This window comes from Mirounga angustirostris, unplaced genomic scaffold (genome assembly GCF_029215605.1).
Source record: "Mirounga angustirostris isolate CCGP_5_RB_7025 unplaced genomic scaffold, mMirAng1.0.hap1 SCAF_16, whole genome shotgun sequence".
Lineage (NCBI taxonomy): Eukaryota > Metazoa > Chordata > Mammalia > Carnivora > Phocidae > Mirounga > Mirounga angustirostris.
Genome location: NW_026991724.1, coordinates 36335459 through 36356330, shown reverse-complemented (window position 1 = coordinate 36356330; position 20872 = coordinate 36335459). Strand labels below are relative to the sequence as shown.

The 20872-nt window shown below is 42.6% G+C and overlaps 1 protein-coding gene and 1 long non-coding RNA gene across 6 annotated transcripts in view; one reads left to right on the top strand and one right to left on the bottom strand.

Moving 5' to 3' along the window:
• Positions 1-20872, bottom strand: part of MYLK3 (myosin light chain kinase 3) — a 46727-nt gene continuing 25855 nt past the window's right edge. For 4 of the 5 annotated variants that reach the window (XM_045891169.3, XM_064581973.1, XM_045891168.3 and 1 more), the window contains exons 7-13: positions 20460-20569; positions 19391-19532; positions 12199-12269; positions 4471-4599; positions 3133-3285; positions 1852-1984; positions 1-893 (exon numbers count right to left, since the gene is read on the bottom strand). In XM_045891169.3, coding sequence (XP_045747125.1) covers positions 834-893; positions 1852-1984; positions 3133-3285; positions 4471-4599; positions 12199-12269; positions 19391-19532; positions 20460-20569 — 798 coding nt within the window. In that variant the 3' untranslated portion in view covers positions 1-833. The remainder of the gene's footprint in view (positions 894-1851; positions 1985-3132; positions 3286-4470; positions 4600-12198; positions 12270-19390; positions 19533-20459; positions 20570-20872) is intronic. The other variant, XM_064581972.1, reaches the window with a different exon arrangement.
• LOC135362903 (uncharacterized) lies at positions 8157-20757 on the top strand. Its single transcript, XR_010408320.1, has 3 exons — positions 8157-8279; positions 19210-19320; positions 20577-20757. It is a non-coding gene; the product is annotated as an uncharacterized LOC135362903 (long non-coding RNA).

Here is a 20872-nt window from a genome sequence, read left to right as displayed (position 1 = left end):
TATCCTTAACAAAGCAGTAGCAGAGCATTTTATTGTCTCATGATGTACCATTTGTGTTTCTCTCAGAAAGCTGAACATCATTACACTCTTATCTTTTACATATTGCATATCAATTCCAGACTTACTAGACCATAAGTTCGTAACTGAGGAAGGGAGGCCAGGAGTGAGACTACCAATGCCAGGACAGGGCCAGTTAGGAGAGGGTGGAGGTGTGTATAGATTTAAAAAGCACATTCAAAATAATCATTGTTCTGATTTACCCAGGATAGGTGGTATATTTTGAAGTTTCAAAGAATATTAAAGGATGCATGGTTTGAGTCTCAAAAGGGAGCACAAGTGAAAACAAGTTTGAGGATCATGGCCCTAAGTCCACGTTGCTTTCCACAAGAGCAGGGTAGTACAGTAAAATGTCAGCTCACACTTGAGCAAATCAAAATTCTAAGAATTCTTTGTACTGGAGGGCATAACACTGAATAACATGACCCTGTGTAATAGTCTACTAAGTTCTTTAATCAGAGTAAGTTTGGACTTCAAATTTGACACATACAAAGTAGAAGCTTTCCTACCTACCTAAAGCATGCCTACACTTATCACCCAAAGTAGGTATACTTGAAAAGTAAACACAGCATTTCAACTTAGTATGATCTTGTAAGGCAGAAAAAAGTCTGTAGGTCACTTTTCTTACAGCCACTTTTCATTCACAAGGAAGGCAAGAGCCATAACCTTTCTCTACAAAATAAGTGGAATCAATGTTAGTACAAGACTGGATTGTTAAAAATCTTGAGTCATCACTTCATCACCATCTGGGCCCATGGGAACAGCAGAGTTGAGAATTAGGGACAAGTTGGAAATTTCCTTAGCCTGTTGGCAGCAGTCACCACGTAGAAATGTTTCTTGATGTTAAGGAGAGAAAAGAAGAAAAAATATATTTTTAGACCAATTGCTTTAAGAAGAAAAAATAAAAGGACTTAAACAAGTTTAGCCACTTGGGTTTGTTCAAAACTGAGAACCTAATGGAGAAAACAAATTTGTGGCAAAATTCTAGTAGAACAGCCACACAACTCTGGGGCATTCTGGAGCGAGTATGAAGTGAGAAAATACATTATCCTGCCCCTTTCATGTGAAAAATGGAGCCCACTGGAATACTGTCTTTCAAATTGTGATTCACAACCCACCAGTGGGTCATGAAGTCAAATTGGTGGGTTATGACCAGCACTTTTTTGAATGAAAACAAATACCACAGAATAGAAAATATCTGAGTGCATCACACTGTTTAGCAAACGTTGGGATATTTTTATTTCATATGTGTACGTATGTATTTGTATCCTTGCATACTGGTTCTCTAGGTAAAGGCTTTTGTTTTTGATTTTTAGTGAGGATCTGAGTTGATATCAAAATGCTGGAAAGCCACTTTCCTGGAGGACAGATGTTTTGGGGACAGATTTTATGTTCATGGTACCGAAGAGTTCTATTTGTAAACAAAAATATGAAGCTTTTACAACCTAATAGGGTTTTCCCAGCCCCTCTTTCTGAAACATGGAGGAATCAAATCTCAAGCTGCAGGCAATAAGTTCCAAGCCCTTCACTATTATTGTCATTGAGAACACATGCTCAAATTTCATTCTGTCATTACAAGTGTCCACCTAAGTATGAACTTAATGCCACTTTTATGCCAGTTGGTTTTGGTCGGTGGCATTTTTAATCAAGGTAACAGGTTTTGACATAAGATACTTTTTTCTCCTAAATAATCTTTCTATTTAAAATGAAAATATAAGTAAAAACTTAGCTACACTTCTTTCAAAGGACACATTAAAAAGACAAATGCTGCCTTTCCTAAGAAAAAACAGATACCTTCCATTTCCTCTGAGCCATGTATTTCTGCAGTAATAATTGGGATTTGAGACGAACTTTGGATTTTGAAGCTTTGGCAGGCAAATTATTCAACCACTCATGTTTCAGGCACTGTGTGGCACTCATTCTGCAGCTGAGAAAAGAGAAATTGAAACTGTCAGTTAGGGTTGCCTTTTCTGGTTGTCCAGAAGATGGTTCAGCTGGGTAGGAAGCCTGAGTCAGTGGAACGGATTAATCATCTGGCGAGATTCGTGCCACATACTAAAAAGGAACTCCTCATGTCTAAAATTCCCCTCCTTAGAAGTACAAGAAAGTCGGGGCGCCTGGGTGGCTCAGACGGTTGGGCGTCTGCCTTCGGCTCAGGTCATGATCCCGGAGTCCTGGAATCGAGTCCCGCATCGGGCTCCCTGCTTCTTGGGAGCCTGTTTCTCCCTCTGCTTCTCTCTCTCTCTCTGTCTCTCATGAATAAATAAATAAAATCTTTTAAAAAAAAAAAAAGAAGAAGAAGAAGTACAAGAAAGTCATCAGCAAAATGTCCCTGCCCTCTGTAGAGGGACTGTATCCCAGTGATTAATCATCTCTTCCAGAGAGCGGGGCATCGAGGCACGGAGTAGCAAGGCCAGCTGGGCCTGAAATTGCTCGTAAGAAGTCAAAGAACATGAGCCTTGAAAGAAGCTTGTCTCTCTTTCCAGAGAAAAATGTCAGTTTTGTTCATCTGAATTAAAAATACTTTTCCTCTCATAACTTTTCACCATCAGAAAGAACAAAATAGTAAAGGCCAGGGAACTGTGGGCTGTCTCAGAGCCCAGACTCTTGGGCCTCACCCTGGGTCGTTTGCAATTATTTCTTTATGTCTGATGAGTATCAGAAAACTCCATGGTTCCACCCATGACTTGGATATGGCTGCTGAAAACAAAGTAGGCTTTCATTCTCAACAAATGAGGTTTTCTGGTCTGTATTCTGGGGAAGAACATCTGCATATCTCAACTTTTTTTCAACATTAACCTATTAAAAGTGATAACTTGGTAGTAGGACTAATTTATATATGTGGTCCTTTCTAAAACTCTGTCTAGATTTTATGCTCCTAATTGTTTATTTTTTAATTGATTTCCTCCATCTCTTTCCCTGCTACTTTTTTTTGCTCTGAAGAGGTAGCGGACTAAGATACCTTGGACAGAGTTGGTCCAGAGGACACCCAGCACCAGCCTGATAATCACAGCACCCAGATGGGTGGTCCCCATCAGAATGGTTTGAGAATGACGAGCAATGAAGGTACGGTACCTCTTCTCTTTGACAAGCAGGCGGGAAACAAAGTCCTTGGCCTCCTCCGACAGCCCTTCAAAGGTGTCAGCATCAAAATCCCAGCTACAGTTCACAATGAAATTCATGGTCTCTGCATCTGTTTCCCCTAGAAATGGGGACAAACCACTGAGTCTACAGAGGAGAGAAAGGACCGTCAGTCTGTAGAAGGCCATTATCTGCCAACACGCGACAACAGGATAGAGGTCTTACAAGGTTCAAGCAACATTAACCAGAACCAAGAGGGTTCAAAAGAAAAGCACCCCATTACTTCTCCACAGGAGATAGTCCAATGTGTTCTGTTAGGGGAAGAAGTGGCAGGACTGAAAATTTAGAGGCATGAAGAGTGTTTGAATAAATCCCCAATCATGCTCACCTATTTTCCTTTTAGCCTGAAGTGAAGAATAAATTGAGATCCAGTCCAATATGTCCACTTATCAGGTTACATATTAATTTAAAAATACCTTAGCATGTCTCTGAGACAGCCTGGCTAGTTTAGAGACTACCCCAGGCCTCAGGGCCCAAAAGAAAACTGGTTTCCATAGGTCCTTCTAGAGTGAGGCCAGAGAGACAGGACAGTCTAACTGGCTAGCCTTGGGCCTCAAACTTCCCCCACCTGATGCATACACACATACAAAGTGTGGGGACACATGGTAGCAACTGTACCATAATGATAAGTCTGGGAGCAAAGCATGATTTGACTGGGCCTCTGAGGAAAAAGCCAAGGGAAGTCACAGAGAGATGAGGATGCTTTGTCAGTGTACATAGCTCCTCTCAGTGCACCCTAACTCTGCTTCCTCTGTGCAGAGAAAACGGCGCAGGGCAGGAGGGACAAGGTTAGATGATGCAGCAGCCAGTGTCCTGCCCTGTCCATCTCCTCTCCTTACTGCTCTGCTGTACTGCAGCACCTGCATTTCCTGGCTGGAGAACTTTCTCTCCAGGCGAAGTTGCTTTATCCACCCAGAAGTTTCAGGGAACCAGTGCCCTCGGCATCGGCTCACAAGCAATGACTGATAAGAGTTGGTGTATAAATGCCCCAACTCCCTCCCCACTCAGATAGAATAACTGTTGGAGGGCTGTTCCATGATGGATCCCAGACTTCCCTGCAGGATTCAACTCCACTTGCCCACAGTGGTAAGTGGCTGAATAGCACATGCTTTACCGGTGTCTTCCCCTGTCTCACTTCCCTACTCCTCTGTCGCTGTTCCCTGGGAACACCTCTCAAACGACTCACACTCAAAGTTTTGCTGCTTCTAAGGATACCCAAACTAAGACAGATGGCCCCTATTCTCACTGGGAGCCAGGCTCCTGGGCACTCACAGCATGTAGATAATGACTCCCACACTCCACATGTCCGTAGGGAAGGACACAAATTCATAGTTGACAACTTCTGGGGCCAGGAACTCTGGAGTGCCGAAGTTCACCTTCAGCTTCTCCCGAGGCTTGTACCTGGGGAAGAGGGATGCAAAGGGCCATGGGAGTGAGCCCTGAGAGAAGATGTGGAGGCTGGGACTAATTCCAGGTAGGAGCTAGACATTCCCAACCCTTCCTGTCTGCCATGTTGTCTGGACCTCCCAACCCACCACATGCAGTTTACTGAGGAATCATTATACCCTTGGCCCCAACTTCAGACTTTCCTAAGTCACTAGGAAGAACCAGAAAACCACAGCCCTCTCCCTCCAAGCAATTACAATGTGAAAAGGGGAGATGATCAATATATCTTATTCAGCATGTAGCCACATGAACACACACAAACAAATTGGATAGCAGCTGTCTGTGGAGGTCTGCTCTTGTGGTGTGAGCAATTTGGTTGGTGAGATGACAGTAAGAATTAGAGAAAGCAAATATGCTCAATATCACTAATTATCAGGAAAATACAAATCAAAACCACAATGAGATACCACTGCATATCATGACTCCTATAAAACAACCAAACAAACAAAAGACCAGAAAATAGCAAGAGTTGGCTAGGATGTAGAGAAACTAGAACCCTTGCTGGTGGGAATGTAATATGGTGCTGTTGCTATGGAGAACGGTATGGCAGTTCCTCAAAAACATTAAAAATAGAACTACCATATGATCCAGCAATCCTACTTCTGGCTGTATATCCAAAAAAATTGAAAGCAGAATCTTGAGATATTTACATACCCATATTCATAGCAGCATTATTCATAATAGCCAAATGGAGGAAGTAACCCAAGTAAGTGTCTATCGGCAGATGACTGCATAAGTAAAATGTGGTAGATACATACAGTGGAATATTATTCAGCCTTACAATATAAGGCAATTCTGACACATGCTGCAATATGGGTGAACTTCCAGGACATTATGCTAAGTGAAAGAAGTCAGTCACAAAAAGACAAATACTGTATGGTTCCACTTTGATAAGGTACCTAGAGTGGTCAAAGTCAGAGACAGAGGGTAGAATGGTAGTTTCCAGGTGCTGGAGGCAGGAGGAAAATGACCAGTTATTGTTTAACCAGTATAGAGTTTCAGTTTTCGCAAGATGAGAAGAGTTCTAGAAATTGCTTATTTAACACTACTGAATTAAATTTAAAAATGGTTAAGGGCGCCTGGGTGGGTCAGTTGGTTAAGCGACTGCCTTTGGCTCAGGTCATGATCCCGGAGTCCTGGGATGGAGTCCCACATCGGGCTCCCGGCTCAGCGGGGAGCCTGCTTCTCCCTTTGACCCTATCCCCTCCCATGCTGTTTCTCTCTCTCTCTCAAATAAATTTAAAAATGGTTAAGATGTTAAGTTTTATGTGTATTTTACACAATTACAAAAAGAATAAGAATTAGAAAAAAGGTTCTGGGGCACCTGGGTGGCTCAGTCAGTTAAGTGTCTGCCTTTGGCTCAGGTCATGATCCCAGGGGCTTGGGATTGAGCCCCACGTCGGGCTCCCTGCTCAGCGGGAAGCCTGCTTCTCCCTCTGCCTCTGCCCCTGCTCGTGCTCCCTCTCTCTCTTTCTCTTTCTCTCTCTTAAATAAATCAATAAAAGAGCACATGCTGAGTGAGAGAGAGCATGAGCAGGGGGAGGGGCAGAGGGAGAAGCAGACTCCCCGTTGAGCAGGGAGCCTGACACAGGGCTCGATCCCAGGATGCTGGGATCATGACCTGAGCCAAAGGCAGACATTCAACCAACTGAGCCACCCAGGCGCCCGGTAAATAAAATCTTAAAAAAAAAAAAAAAAAGGTTCTGGACAGGAAGATTAATAAAGGTTAGAAAGAGAGTTGATGGCTGAGTGGGAAAGGAGATGACTGAAAAGTGGTTTTTAGAATTTTTAGTCTTTTAGAAAGTCTTTAGCTAAAATGTAATGGGCAACAACCAAGATGTCCTTTGGTAGGTGAGTGGATAAATAAACTGTGGTACATCCAGACAATGGAATACTATTCAGTGCTAAAAAGAAATGAATTATCAAGCCATGAAAAGACATAGAGGAAACAAGTCCACAGTAGTAAGTGAAAGAAGCCAGTCTGAATAGGCTACTGTATGATTCCAACTAGAGATCATTCAAGAAAGGGCAAAACTATGGAGACATAAAAAGATCAGTGGTTGCCAGGGGTTGGGGTGGGGAGAGGAAGGGAGAGATAAATAGGTGGAGAACAGAGGATTTGTAGGCTTAAAAATACTCCATATGGTACCATAACGATGGATACATGTCATTATACATTTGTCCAAACCCATAGAATGTCCAACACCAAGAGTGAACAGTAATGTAAAGTATGGACTTTGAGCGATAATATGTCAGTGTAAGTTCATCTATGGTAACAAAGGTACTACCCTGTACCACCCTGGTCGGGGAGGCATGACTGGGAGCAAGGGGTATATGGGAAATCTCTGCGCCTTCCCCTCAATTTCACTGTGAACCTAAGATTGTTCTAAAAAAAAAAAAGTATTAATTTATAAAATATAATGGGCACTTCCTGTTTGCCAGGCTAAAAGTTTTACATATATATAACTCTTCTCATTCTTACACAGCCCCATGAAGTCTGTAAGATTACTGTCCCCATCTTACAGACAAGGCAATTGAGAATAAAATGAATATTCTGCCAATGTGCCCTGCTTCCCTTAAGCCAGGGAAGTGACTTGTCAAAGAGCTTTCGCTTCCAAATTTGCTGAGAGCCGGATAAATGCAGACTTGGGCCAACACAGCCTACACTGATCCAGTGAAGGAGCTACAAGGATCATCATGGTAGCCTTGTTGAGCGGGAAGCAAGGGACCTAGAAGAGAGCAGGAACCCTCCTCTGGCAACATGCGGCTCCCCTACCCTGGCAGCTGACTCAGGGCCAAGGAGCCGAGCTGAAAGGCACAACAAGCAGCCTACTATGCTCAGACAAGTCCCCAGGGAATGCCACAGCCTCTAGCACCTCAGGGCGAATAAGAAGAAGAGGACAATATAGTATTTGATTCATTGTATGAGGAAAAAAAAACCTTTGTTAAGTAAATGGATGCAGAAGCCTTGATGAAGATCTTAATTTTGGTTTTGTTGTAAAATTGTTGTTTTCTTTTGAAAATGTACAAAATATCTATCACTAGATAGTAAGTTAATATTTGTGTAGAAATGAAAATTGGTTTGTGTAAATACACACCTTCCAGCAAATGTATTTGCAAATATGATGTGGTCAGTGCTTTGTGATATAAATGTACTTTTTCAATGTGTACTTTCACTTTTTAAATGCATGTTTCGTGTTTCACAATAAAAGATCTGAAACCTCCCTCCATCCCCCGCAAAAAAGGAGAGAAAACGGAAAAAGGGAGGAGAGAAGACCCAGGCTCTCAGCCCCTGGAAGCCACTTTCCCAGAGGCTGCATGATTGTTTTCACTGCTTCATCTAGCCCCATAGCCACATCCTGTACCACATGACTTCGTAGCTCACTCCGCTAGAGGCAACATACATTGCCCCACCCCGATGACACTGGGCTCGGCCACGCGAGCAGTGGGGGGAGTGACAGCGGGCCCATCCAAGCTAGACTGTAAAAGCCTGCCCTCTAGCGCCTCTGCCATCACCATGAGGAGAGAATGGGAGACGCCTGGAGCAGACCCGTCCTCACTGATCTGCATCCTGGATCCAAGCCCATGTCAGCTCAGTGACTGGGAATCAGTGATTCCGGACCAGTGGCACATGGGTAAATATTTAACAACCAGCCATCGGATTAAAAAAAAAAAAGTCCTTATTTGCAGCATTTGCCATTTTCAGTGGTATAAATACTGATTTCACCCTGACTGATTGCAAACTACCATCCTGACATCACTGAATGCAGAGCTGGGAAGGGACTTGCCATAGCACACCGTTCCACGGTCTTCCCACCGTACAGATACAACAGGCACAAATGACCTCAGGAGTAGTGAAATGTAGTAAAATAATTAGGAAGTGGTAACATTTGAAAATAGTAATCTTTGTTTTTAATATAAGTTCGTTAATTGTTAATTAATGGTATATTTTAACAACTGTTTACAAGGTTCCTTATCATGAGCTGCTATGAGTTGGGTCCAGCGTACCACTCCCCCAGCTGGCTCGCAAATGGGTGGATGAGAAGAAATGACTGTTTTAAGCCTCTGCAATTTGGGGTGGGTTTTTTTTTTTTTTTTTAAGATTTTATTTATTTATTTGACAGAAAGAGACAGTGAGAGAGGAAACACAAGCAGGGGGAGTGGCAGAGGGAGAAGCAGGCTTCCCGCTGAGCAGAGAGCCTGACGCGGGGCCCCTGGGATCATGACCTGAGAGCCGAAGACGATGCCTAACGACTGAAGCCCCTGGGGTGGTTTGTTACACAATAGTACTGTGGCAGTAACTAACCCCAAAGCTAGGTCAAAATATCCACCAAGACCCTCTCTCCAAATTCCTAGCATAAGGCCCTCTGTGACCATAGAGTCACATGTGAGGTGGCAGCTCCTTGCCCTGCCAAAGGATCTGATGAAATAGGCTTGGATTCCAATCTGAGCACCAGACTGGCAGTCAGGAAGCCAAACCCTGCACCCAACATTCTGAGACCAAACTTAAGATATTTCCCATCCCGGCCCCATCCTTGACCCTTGACAGGTTCCCTACTTAGACCCACTGATGGGTCTCACTGCCCAGCCTGGTGTAACGCTGGTCCCTCTTGCTGGATGTCATGGCCTCTGAAGATCTGTGTGTGCCCCGCCCCCCCCACTGGCTCCATGACTGAGGCCATCCCCCCACTGAAAATCTCAGCATCTTCTAATAGCTCCACCCAGAAATACCACTTGACTTGCTACAGTTTGTATTATAGGGGAAAACTGGCTTTTCCTCCTTCTTTACAAACATTTACTACTTCTGGCATATAAAATATGCTCTCTCAACCTGCACATTCCCCCCACAGATTCTTCTTCCTAGAAGGACATGCTTCCCAGGAAGCAGGCCAGTCTGGCAAAATCCAATTTGCCAAATGATCCTTTTGCCCAACGGCCAGGTTGCCGGACTGTTGAGGGTGTTTTTGATGTTTTCCTTTCACCTCCCCACGGGAACCTGGGCCTCCGTCAGCCCAGCTCTGCTGAGTGCGGTTTCCTGAGTATCACATGTTTCAGACACCTGCACTTCCCCAGTGCCCAGCAGTTTCACACGGGTGGCCTTCTCTTCAATGTGGTTCCCCACGTTTATTTTCTTGAACTTGCCCTCCATCTCTGGGCAAAATTATTGTCATCAATGCCTTTGACCCAGTTAAGAAATTTATCTGACAGTTTGGGATGGACTGCTGAGAGTTTGGGGATAGATTTTGACTAACGTGCTTGGTAACCTGGCCCACAGCCCTTTTCACTTCCCCACCAGGTAACTTAGTGGCCTATAGGATAATGTTCCAACATTCAGGACTCCCTATGAACGCCCTCATCTTCACTGTATCTTCTTCCTCCGATCCCACCCCAGCTCCTGCCTTCCCCAAGAGATCCTGTGCATGCGTGGTGTACATCCTATACCAACCCCCAACTTCCACGCACCCCCACCACTCCCACCCCCGTATGCTGGAGCCGGTTCTCACCGGTACATGACAGTCAGTTGTGCCCATCTCCTCCCAATCTGCATTCAGTGACATCGTGTTGGTAGGTTGAACTCAGCTAAAATTAGCAAAGGCTACGAGTCAAACCCATTCCCCACCCCGCCCCCAGAGCTGATAAACATGTACCAGCATACTACTGCCTGCAGATAACCACACCCTGTCCATCTCTCCCTTCCAACTACTCAGAGAAGCCTTCCCAGAACCCAGGAGCCTAAGCTGGCAAATCCTTGCTCTGAATTTACAGTTTGTCACTGTAAATACTCATTTGGCAACTGGACATCTGGCAGTTGGGAGGGTACTACATACACATTTGGGAGGGTGTGCATGCTCAGCGAAGACAGTATTGCCCCACTTAGGTGAGCATTGGTTCTTGGAAGTGCAAAAAAGTCTTAGCTATTACAATGCTTTGTGGCTTTCCAAAGAGCCATGGTACATAAACAGATACAAAGGACAATTGCAGCATTAAATTTCATGAGGAGGGGGCCTGGTGATTAGGAAAGAAATGTCTAAAAAGGCTCTTTGGAAGGTAGGCAATGATAATAAAAAATACATTCAGAGACATTGCTCTAGTGGATAATACATGCAAGTGTATAGGATGTATCCCAACTTTATAACACATTATTTAGGAAAATATTAAGCAATTTTTTACATTATGGATTAAATGTGATTTTGAAGCATTTGCGTTGGGGCCTTTGGTATATTGTTCATGAAAAACAGTACACTGTGTAATGGGGATCCTGAAGGTACAGTAGGATTATATGAACTGCCCTCTGCCTTTACTCTCATGACCTCACCCTTGGCCTCCCATCCATCACGTAGGCACTGAAAACGCATTTTTCACCCCTACAAAGAGATAAGTAATGGTACCATTTCACCCAATGGGAGAGGGACCTAGGAAGACTGCCACTGTGGTTTTCACTACTACTTCTGGGAGGCAGGTCTGGACCCCAGAGGCTGAGCTCACGCAAAAGGTTCTGTCTCCACTGTGACAAGGCTGTGCTTTCGTCCCCTTGTGGATGCAGCAGAGGGCACTGCTAGGCTTATAAAGTGACAGAAACAACTTTTTTAATTCAGCTCTAGTGTGGAGACCTACCTAGAAAACACGTGATTCCCAGGGAAATGTCATTCCTGGTGGAAATAGAATTCTGGAGGAAGCCTGGAGGATGGGCACACAACTACCCCATATTTGTAGACCGTGGATGCTTGAAGGTTTGGGGGACAGCCCTTCTCAATGCCAAGGGTCTGTTCCTGCCATTGCGAAGAACCCACACCACTGGCTGTGTGTGTCAGGGGCTAGAGTGTTCATCATACATACGACTGGACAGGATTGTAAATCTATCTATGGATAAACTCTCCTTCACTAGGCTTTAGGCATTTTAAGGGACACTTTTAAAGACATATGTTTACTTTATGCAGTCAAACTTGAGAACCTAGCCACCCTCCTAGGATGGGCCTGCACTGTCAAGGTATTATTCCGTTTAACCTTCAAAACTGCCCCATGTCAGCAGGCATTTCATTTGATCATCATTTTACCAAGATTTAACCCAGTCTTGAGAGGCCCAGAACCACATAGTCTGACACCACCCTACACTGGCATATATGCACTTTCTTATTTAAACTACTCACTTCCCAGGGGGCAGGGGTGGTTCTGGATACCTCACATAGCTCAGCACATCCTGGCTTCAGTTCCGGGGGATGAACAGAATTGATCTGAGGACCCCCCACGCAGTGGTCCTCCTTTAACCATCACACCCTCTCTGCTCAGACAGGGGGTTTGAAATACAATTAATCCCACAGCCTTTTAAGGAGAAGCAGAGTCCGAAGCATGAAGCCACCCCCCCCCCCCACACACACCCCCGGGTAGTAACAAGGCCTATCTGCACAATCAAAGGCTACCAGCCTCTCAGTGATAGAGCTTTCTGTGTCAGTCCCAAAACTCAAAAATAGGCTGAACTGTGGGTAACCACATCCAAAAGAGCCACAAGCAGCCCCCCAGGAGTTTTGTCAAAGTGCCAAAATACAACCCTCTTACCTTCTGGCCAGTCCAAAGTCAATGATCTTAATTTGATGTCCTGTCTGATTGACACACAGTATGTTCTCCGGCTGGGAAAGAAAGAGAGGTCTGCTTAGCTCAACCAGCAGCCAAGAAGGGGTGCAACTCCCACACTTATGTCAGCAGGCCTCAGTTTCCCAGCCTCCAAGAGAATGAATGGGTCAGGACAATACTACAGGGATACTTAGATCATGAAAACAAAGTGGGCTGGTGTGAGACATAAGGAGTGCTATGGATTATAAGGGAACTGGGGGACTTCTGCCCTGCGTAAAGCAGCTCCAGCCTCGGGTCATCATGCAGGAATGCAGGCCCCAGTTGCTCAAGGGAAGCCAGAGTACAGACTTTTATGTGAAAGTTCCATGTTTTTAAATATTAACAACTCGAATTTAAATGTACATCCACGTGTGAGAGTTAAACGGAATACCTCTGTGATGTAGACTTGGCCCACAAGCTGCTTGTTTGAGACTATTGGCTTGGGGTCATGGTTCCAAACCCTGGCTGCCCATTAGAATGATCAGGGGAGCTCTCGAAAGTCCCAGTGTCCAGGCTCCAACCCTGACCAGTTATATCACAGAATCTCAGGGGTGGGAACCAAAGCTTCAGTAGTCTGGTCAAGGAGATCAGAGCTGTTCAATGTCAATCTCCCATTTTGTGGTGACAGCTGTGACCCATGGGATGGAGGTGGTGGTCTTGATATGCTTCTCCTCTCAAGTTCTTCAGATCAGCTCTGAGGCCCAGAGAGAGCCTGGAATGATGCTTGCTGCTTGTGCAAAACAAATTTGGATGGGGGGGGGTGCACGCGGAGGGTTTATGGTAGAACAGCCCTGGAGATCTGAGGCCGGGTGCCTGAGATCTAGGGGTCTATGATCTGGGTCTGTGTCCCTAGGTGAGTCCCTTCCCTTTTCTGAAACCTCAGTGTTTCCATCTATAAAACGGGAATAATAACCACTTCCTGCCTTCCTCCTGGGAAGGTAAGAGGATCAAATCGCATAACATGCATGAAAACATTGTACAGCTTTCAAAGCAAATGTCAGGTACTATTTCTCCCAACAGAAGGTTTTATTCTTATTTATGTTACAATGGAGTCACGCAATTCCTCAGATAGGAGCAGGAGAATGGTGACTTAAAGTCTCCATGTCTTCATTATAAGGTCTAGAACAACACTGTCCGATAGAACTACAATGTGAACTACATATACAATTTAAAAATTTTCTAACAGCTGATTAAAAATGTAAAAAGAAATAAGTGAACTTAATTTTTATAACAGCATTATTGAAATATAAATAATAAATATAAACAATAATGATGGTATTATAAAAGTCATCATTTTAAAGTGTGCAATTCCATGGATTTTAGTATATTCAGAGAGTTATGTAATGACTCCAATTTAAGAACATTTTTATCTCTTCCAAAAAAACACAGCTCATACCCATCTGAGGTCATTCTTCATTCTCTCCCACCCCTAAATCTTGTAATCACTAACATATTTTCTGTCTCTTTGGATTTGCCATTTGGACATTTCATAAAATGAATTATACAAATACTGGCCTTTTGCATCTGGCTTCTTTCATTTAATTTAATGTCCTTGAGCTTCATCCATATTGTAGTATGTATCAGTACCTCCCTCATTTCTTTTCAGAACTGAATAATATTCCATTGTATGGATATATCATATTTGTGTATCTATTCATCTGTTGGTGAATATTCACGTTGTTTTCACTTTAGGGCTATTATGCATAATGCTGCTAAGAACGTTTATGCACAAGTTTTGGTATTGACTTATGTTTTTGATATTCTTGAGTACATACCTAGAGGTTAAATTACTGGGTCATGTGGTAACTCTGCATTTAACATTTTAGGAACTGCCAAACTGTTTTCTAAAGTGGATGCACAAATTTACAATCTCATCAGCAATATATGAGAGTTCCAATTTCTCCACATCATAGCCAACACTTCTTATTGTCTGTTATTTTTATTTTTTATTTTAGCTTAGTCCAATGGGTGTGAAACAATATTTCACTGTAGTTTTGATTTGTACTTCTCTAATGACTAATGATGTTGTGAATCTTTTCATGTGCTTATCATCCATTTGTATATCTTTATTGGATAAATGTCTATTCAAATCCTTTGCCCATTCTAAAATTTGTCTTTCAATTATTGAGTTGTAAGATTTATTTACATATTATAGATACAAGTCTCTTATCAGATATATTGTTTGGAAATATTTCTCCCATTTTGTGGGCTGTCATTTCACTTTCATGATGATATACTTTGAAGCATAAAGGTTTTTAATTTTGATAAAATCTAATTTATCTATTTTTCTTTCCTAGCTTTTGCTTTTGAGTCATTTCTAAGAAATCATTGCCTAATAATCCAAGGTCACAAAGATTTACTCCTATGTTTTCTTCTAAGAATTTTATAATCTAAGTCACAATCCATTTTTTGTGTATAGTATGAGTGTATTCTTTTGCATGTGGTTATCAGGCATGGTGTCCATTGAAAAGATTATCCTTTCTTCGTTGATTTGTCATGGCACAGTTATCAAAAAATCAATTGACCACAACTATAAGGGTCTGATTTTGGACTCTCAATTGTATGCCATTGAGCTATCTATTCATCCTCATACACATAACTCATTGTTTTGATTTCTGTAGCTTAGCTGTAAATTTTGAAAATGGGAAATGTGCATCCTTCAACTTTGCTCTTTTTCGAGGTTTGTTTTTGCTATTCTGCATCTCTTAAATTTCCATCTGGATTTTAGGATCAGTGCATTAATTTCTGCAAAGAAGCCAGCTGCAATTTTTTTTTTTTTTTAGAGAAACATTTTTTTTTTTTTTTTGACAGAGAGAGAGATAGCGAGAGCAGGAACACAAGCAGGGGGAGTGGGAGAGGGAGAAGCAGGTTTCCCGCCGAGCAGGGAGCCCGATGCGGGACTCGATCCCGGGACCCCGGGATCTCGACCTGAGCCAAAGGCAGATGCTTAACGACTGAGCCACCCAGGCGCCCAAGCCAGCTGCAATTTTGATAGAGATTGTGTTCAATCTGTAGATCAATTATTGCCATCTTAACAAAATTAAGTCTTCCAATCCATGACCATGGGATGTTTTTCCATTTATAGGTCTTCTTTAAATTCTTCTAATAATTTTCTGCGATTTTAAGAACATAAGTCTTGCACTTCATCTGTTAAATTTATTCCAACGTATTTTATTGTTTTTGATATTTCAGTAGTCCCCCCTTCTTCATGGAGGATACATTCCAAGACCCCCAGTGGATGCTTGAAACAACAGATAGTAGCGAACCTTATGTATGCTATGCTTCTTCCTATTTATACATACCTATGATAAACTTATAAATAACCTATAAATTAGGCACAGTAAGAGATTAACAACTAATAACAAAACAATTATGAAAATATACTATAATAAAAATTATGTGAATGTGGTCTCTCTCTCTCTTTCTCAAAATATCTTTTTCTACTATACTCACCCTTCTACTTGTGACGACATGAGATGACAAAATAACTATGCGATGAGAAGTGAGGTGAATGACATAGGCATTATGAAATTTTCAAATCTTTTTCTGCATCTATTGAAATGACTCTATTGATACGGCATATTAGATTGATGATTTTCTTATGGTAAGCCAACCTTGCATTCTTAGGATAAATCCCACTTTGTCATGTGTATAATCCTTTTTATATGTTGTTGTATTCAGTTTGCTAAAATTTTATTGATGATTTTTGTATCTATATTCATAAGGGATATTGGCCTATAGTTTTCTTTTCTTGTGATGTTTTTGTCTGGTTTGGGTATCAAGATGAGACTGGCTTCAGGGCGCCTGGCTTGCTTAGTAGGTACAGCGTGTGACTCTTGATCTCAGGGTTTCGAGTTCAAGCCCCACATTAAGTGTAGAGATTACTTGAAAATAAAATCTTAAAAAAAAAAAGATGAGACTGGCCTCATAAAATGAGTTAGGAAGTGTCCCCTTATCTTTTATTTTTTGGAAGAGTTTGTGAAGAATTGGTGTTAATTCTTCTTTTAATTAAATCTTCTTTAAATTGGTAGAATTCACCAGTGAAGCCACATGGGCCTCGGCTCTTCTTTGTGGGCAGTTTTTGATACTAATTCCATCTCTCATTACAGGTCGATTCAGATTTTCTATTCCTTCTTGAGTCAGTTTTCAGTGGTTGTGTCTTCCTGAGAATTTGTTCATTTTATCTAAATTATCTAACTTGTTGGCATACAATTTTTCATATTATTCCTTTATAATCCTTTTTTCTTTCTGTAAGGCTAGTAGTGATGTCCTTTCTTTCAATCCTGATTTTAGTAATTTGAGTATTTTCTCTTTTTGTCTTGGCCAATATAGCTACAGATTCGACAATTTATTGATCTTTCCAAAGGCCCAACTTTTGGTGTCATTGATTTTCTCTATTGTTTATCTATTCTGTGTTTCAGTTATTTCTGCTCTACTCTTTATTATTTCCTTTCTTCTGCTGCTTTGAGTTTAACTTACTCTTCTTTGTTTCATTTCTTAAGGTGGGATCTTAGATTATTGATTCAAGGTATTTCTTCTTATTTAATATTGGTGTTTGCAGCTACAAATTTCCTCCTGCTTTAGATGCATCCCATAAGTTCTAGTATGTTGTGTTTTCATTTTCATTCATCTTAAAATATTTTCTAAAACTTAACTCCAATAATATATTTTCTTTAACCCAGTATGCCTAATATTTTATCATTTCAAGAGGTTATCAATATGGAAAATACTAATGAGATATTTTCCATTCTTTTTTCATATTAAGACTTAGAAATCTAGTGTGTATTTTATATTTACAGCACATCTCAATTCAGATACTAAATTTTCATCAGAAATATTTTAGATGTACTAAGATTTCATGAAATTTATAGTTGAGAAATAAATTCACATATTGAAGTCATTCCAAATATACTTAAAAGTATACTAATAACTAAATAGAGTGTCAGCTTTTAAATTTAAATAAATTAACATCAATAAGATTTAAAATTCAGTTCCTCAGTCACACTAGCCACATTTCAAGTGTTTAATAGACACATGTGGGCTTGTGGATATTGTATTAGATAGCAGCCCTGGGGCTCTTTCTCCATGTGTCTTTGTTTCGTGTTTTTTTTGTTTTTTTTAACATCTAGGGGCGCATGGGTAGCTCAGGTGGTTAAGCATCTGCCTTCAGCTCAGGTCATGATCCCAGGGCCCTGGGACCAAGCCCTGCATGAGCTCCCTGCTCAGCGGGGAGTCTGCTTCTCCCCCTCCCTCTGCCTACCACTCTGCCTACTTGTGCTCTCTCTCTGCCAAATAAATAAATCTTTTTAAAAAATAAATAAATATCTGAAGGATTTTTTTTAAAGATTTTATTTATTTATTTGTCAGAGAGAGAGAGCAAGAGTGAGAGAGAGCACAAGCAGGGGGAGCAGCAGGCAGAGGGAGAAGCAGGCTCCTCGCTGAGGAAGGAGCCTGATGCAGGACTCTATCCCAGGACCTGAGCCGAAGGCAGACACTTAGCCAACTGAGCCACCCAGGCGTCCCACTTTCTTCATGTTTTAATCCATACAACACCCCTAAGAGGTAGATACTATTGTTCCCCATTTTACAATTGATGAGCTTATGCAAGATCAACCAATAAGATCAAGGAACTTACACAAGATCTCATGGCCAGGAAGGGACTGAACCAACACAAACCCTGTTTCTGGCTGGGAAATGGGCCTTAGCAATGATCATCTCCTGCTGCAGAGACACAGGGTTGCCCCAAAAGCTTTTTGACCCAGAACCACAGAGGAGAAGCCTGAGCTTCCCTTAACTGCCAACCTCACAGAGCAGCTCATCCAGAAGCTCTGGAATTAGCTCTAGTGATCTAGGAAGCCTGAGGCCAATTCCCCACCATCTCCATCATTTTTCTCAGAACTCCAACCTTAGAGTCTGATGTCAATCAGAAAAGATGGTCAGAAGAAGCAATGTGCACCCACAAAGGTCTTGCCAACCTACCTCCCACCTTCTGTGGGGAGCCACTGAAATTCCTAAAAGGAATTGTAGAGAAACACCCTCCTTTTGGCCCAGCAGCGTGGGAAACCACAGAAACAGCCACCACGTGTCAAGTGCTTATTACCAGCCTGGCACTGCACCCAGTGCATGACACTCCTATGACAATCCTAGTAGACAAAAGAGAGTGTAACACATTCATTCAATGGAATATCACATGGCCCTTAAAGAGAATTAGAAAAGATGTCTACAATGTACTGTTAACTAAAAAAGTAAGTTTAAAAACAGGATGTATAGGGACGCCTGGGTGGCTCAGTCGGTTGAGCGTCTGCCTTCGGCTCGGGTCATGATCCCAGGGTCCTGGGATCGAGTCCCACATCGGGCTCCCTGCTCCGCGGGGAGCCTGCTTCTCCCTCTGCCTCTGTCTCTCTCTCTGTCTCTCATGAATAAATTTAAAAAAAATAAAATCTTTAAGAAAAAAAAAAAAAACAGGATGTATAGCATGGTCACCTTTGTGTGTGTTTGTGTATCATGCCAAACGGCTAATAGAGAGGACCTCTTAGCATGGAGACTGGATGGGAAGAAATTTCACTGTGTATTTTACACATTTCTATATTGTCTATATTTGTTATGTTTCTATTTTAATTTTTTAAACTAATCTTAAAATTTTTTTAAGTTTTAAGTTTTTATTTAAATTCCAGCTAGTTAGCAAACAGTGTAATATTAGTTTCAGGTACACAATTTAGTGATTCAACACTTAAACATACAACACCCAATGCTCATCACAAATATACTCCTAAATACCCATCACCTATTGACCCCATCCTCCTACCCCACCTCCCCTCTGGCAACCATCAGTTTGTTCTCCAAAATTAAGAGTCTATTTCTTGGTTTGTCTCTCTCTAAAGATATTTTTAAGGAAAAGAAGGTCATTGTATCATTTAATCTTCAAATAACACTGAACCAACTACCCACATTTTACAGATGAGAGAACTGAGGTTCAGAGAGCCAGCACGACTCATTTACTCCAGAACTAGGAGATGGCAGAGAGCCAGGAACGGAAGCCAGGACCGTCTGTTGATGGAGCTCTTTAAGGTAAGAGAGCAGCAGCAGCTCAGGAACCCTGGGCCCCCTCCCCCCAGCACATGCCCAGGTGGAGCCTGACCTTGAGGTCCAGGTGCAAGATGTAGTGTTGATGGAGGTAATGCACAGCCTGGCAGATCTGCTTGGTGAACAAGATCACAGCCAGTTCGGTCAGCTGGTACTTCTCCTCTGTGATCCGGTCAAAGAGTTCACCCCCATCCACACTGCCAGGGCAAAGGGAGAGGCAAACACTGGCCTAAGCGAGGCTCTCAGAGGATTTGTCCACTCTTATCACCAAGAGTCAAAAGAGGCTGACCCAGGTAAGCCTGAGGGTGCCACTGACATCTGGGGTTTTATGGAGATCTTTGTTCTGGCCTGTTCCCAGCTCAGAGTGCAGGTGGTAAAAAGGAATTGATGGGCCAAGAGGAAGACTGGGGATTGTCTTCAGTGTTGATAATCCAGGCTCGACTCTGGATACTCTGGATCAAAGTTATAAACTCATTTGCCTACGGGGGCCAATTAATACTTACATGGCAAGAACCCAAAATGGGCAAAAAAGACCAGATGTGAGACAAGTTTTCATAAAATATAGCCCTTAGTCTATCTTTGTTTTTTCACTCTTGGTAGAGACATGACATGACAAACCCTACCAGAAGGAAAATAGCAACACAAGCACAGAAATAAACGGCCTCTGAGCCCCTGGCCTCAGCTTCGGGGTAGCTGGGAATGGTGGGGACTATGGCAAATGGGAGACTGGTTGCCCTGTCTACAAGGGTCAGCCAGTGGGAGCTCCAGCACACCACTTCCAGCTAGAAATGCAGGTCCAGCTAGATCTCTCACATTTTTAAGAAAAGCAAGATAGCTGGGTTTCAATATGAAATCTCCCAATTTCCAATTGTTAACGCCTAAATCAAAATTATTAAAAATTGTGTAGGCCAAGCTGACATATATCTACAGGTCAGTCAGGTTTACTGCTGGTTTATGACAAATGGCTTTGTCCTCCATGCTCCATATTGGAGGTGATGACATTCCCTAGATATCCCAGAGAGGGGAAGGGAAAGGGAGAGTTTTGCCTAGAACCACAGCTCCAAGCCCCAGTCCTGAGTCCTGGCCCACAGAGAAGTCACTGCTCCACCTCCCAAGACACTCACTACTCCATGACGAGGGTAAAGCTGTTCTTGCTCTCAAAGGCATCATAGAGCTGGATCAGGTTCACATGGCTGAGCTGGTTCATGATGTTGACCTCGTTCTTCACATCCTCCTTGCAGAGTCAGACGGGAGAGGAGTTTCCAAGAAATGGGTCAGGAAGATGAGCCAGCTGCGCCTCCCAAGACACATGCATGCCCACAACCTCCTTTCCTCCTCTCACATCAGGTCTCCAACTCACCACCACCCAAACCAGGTTCTTACAACAAAAGGGACCTTAGTTCAAACCCCCCATTCCACAGATAGGAAACCTGAGGCCCAAGAAGGAAACCTGGAGGTCCAGAGGGACCCTGCCACCCAGGGTGTGAGGTGATATGCTGAGCAGAGTGTGGGAGTCATGGAAAAGAGGCAGGGAAGG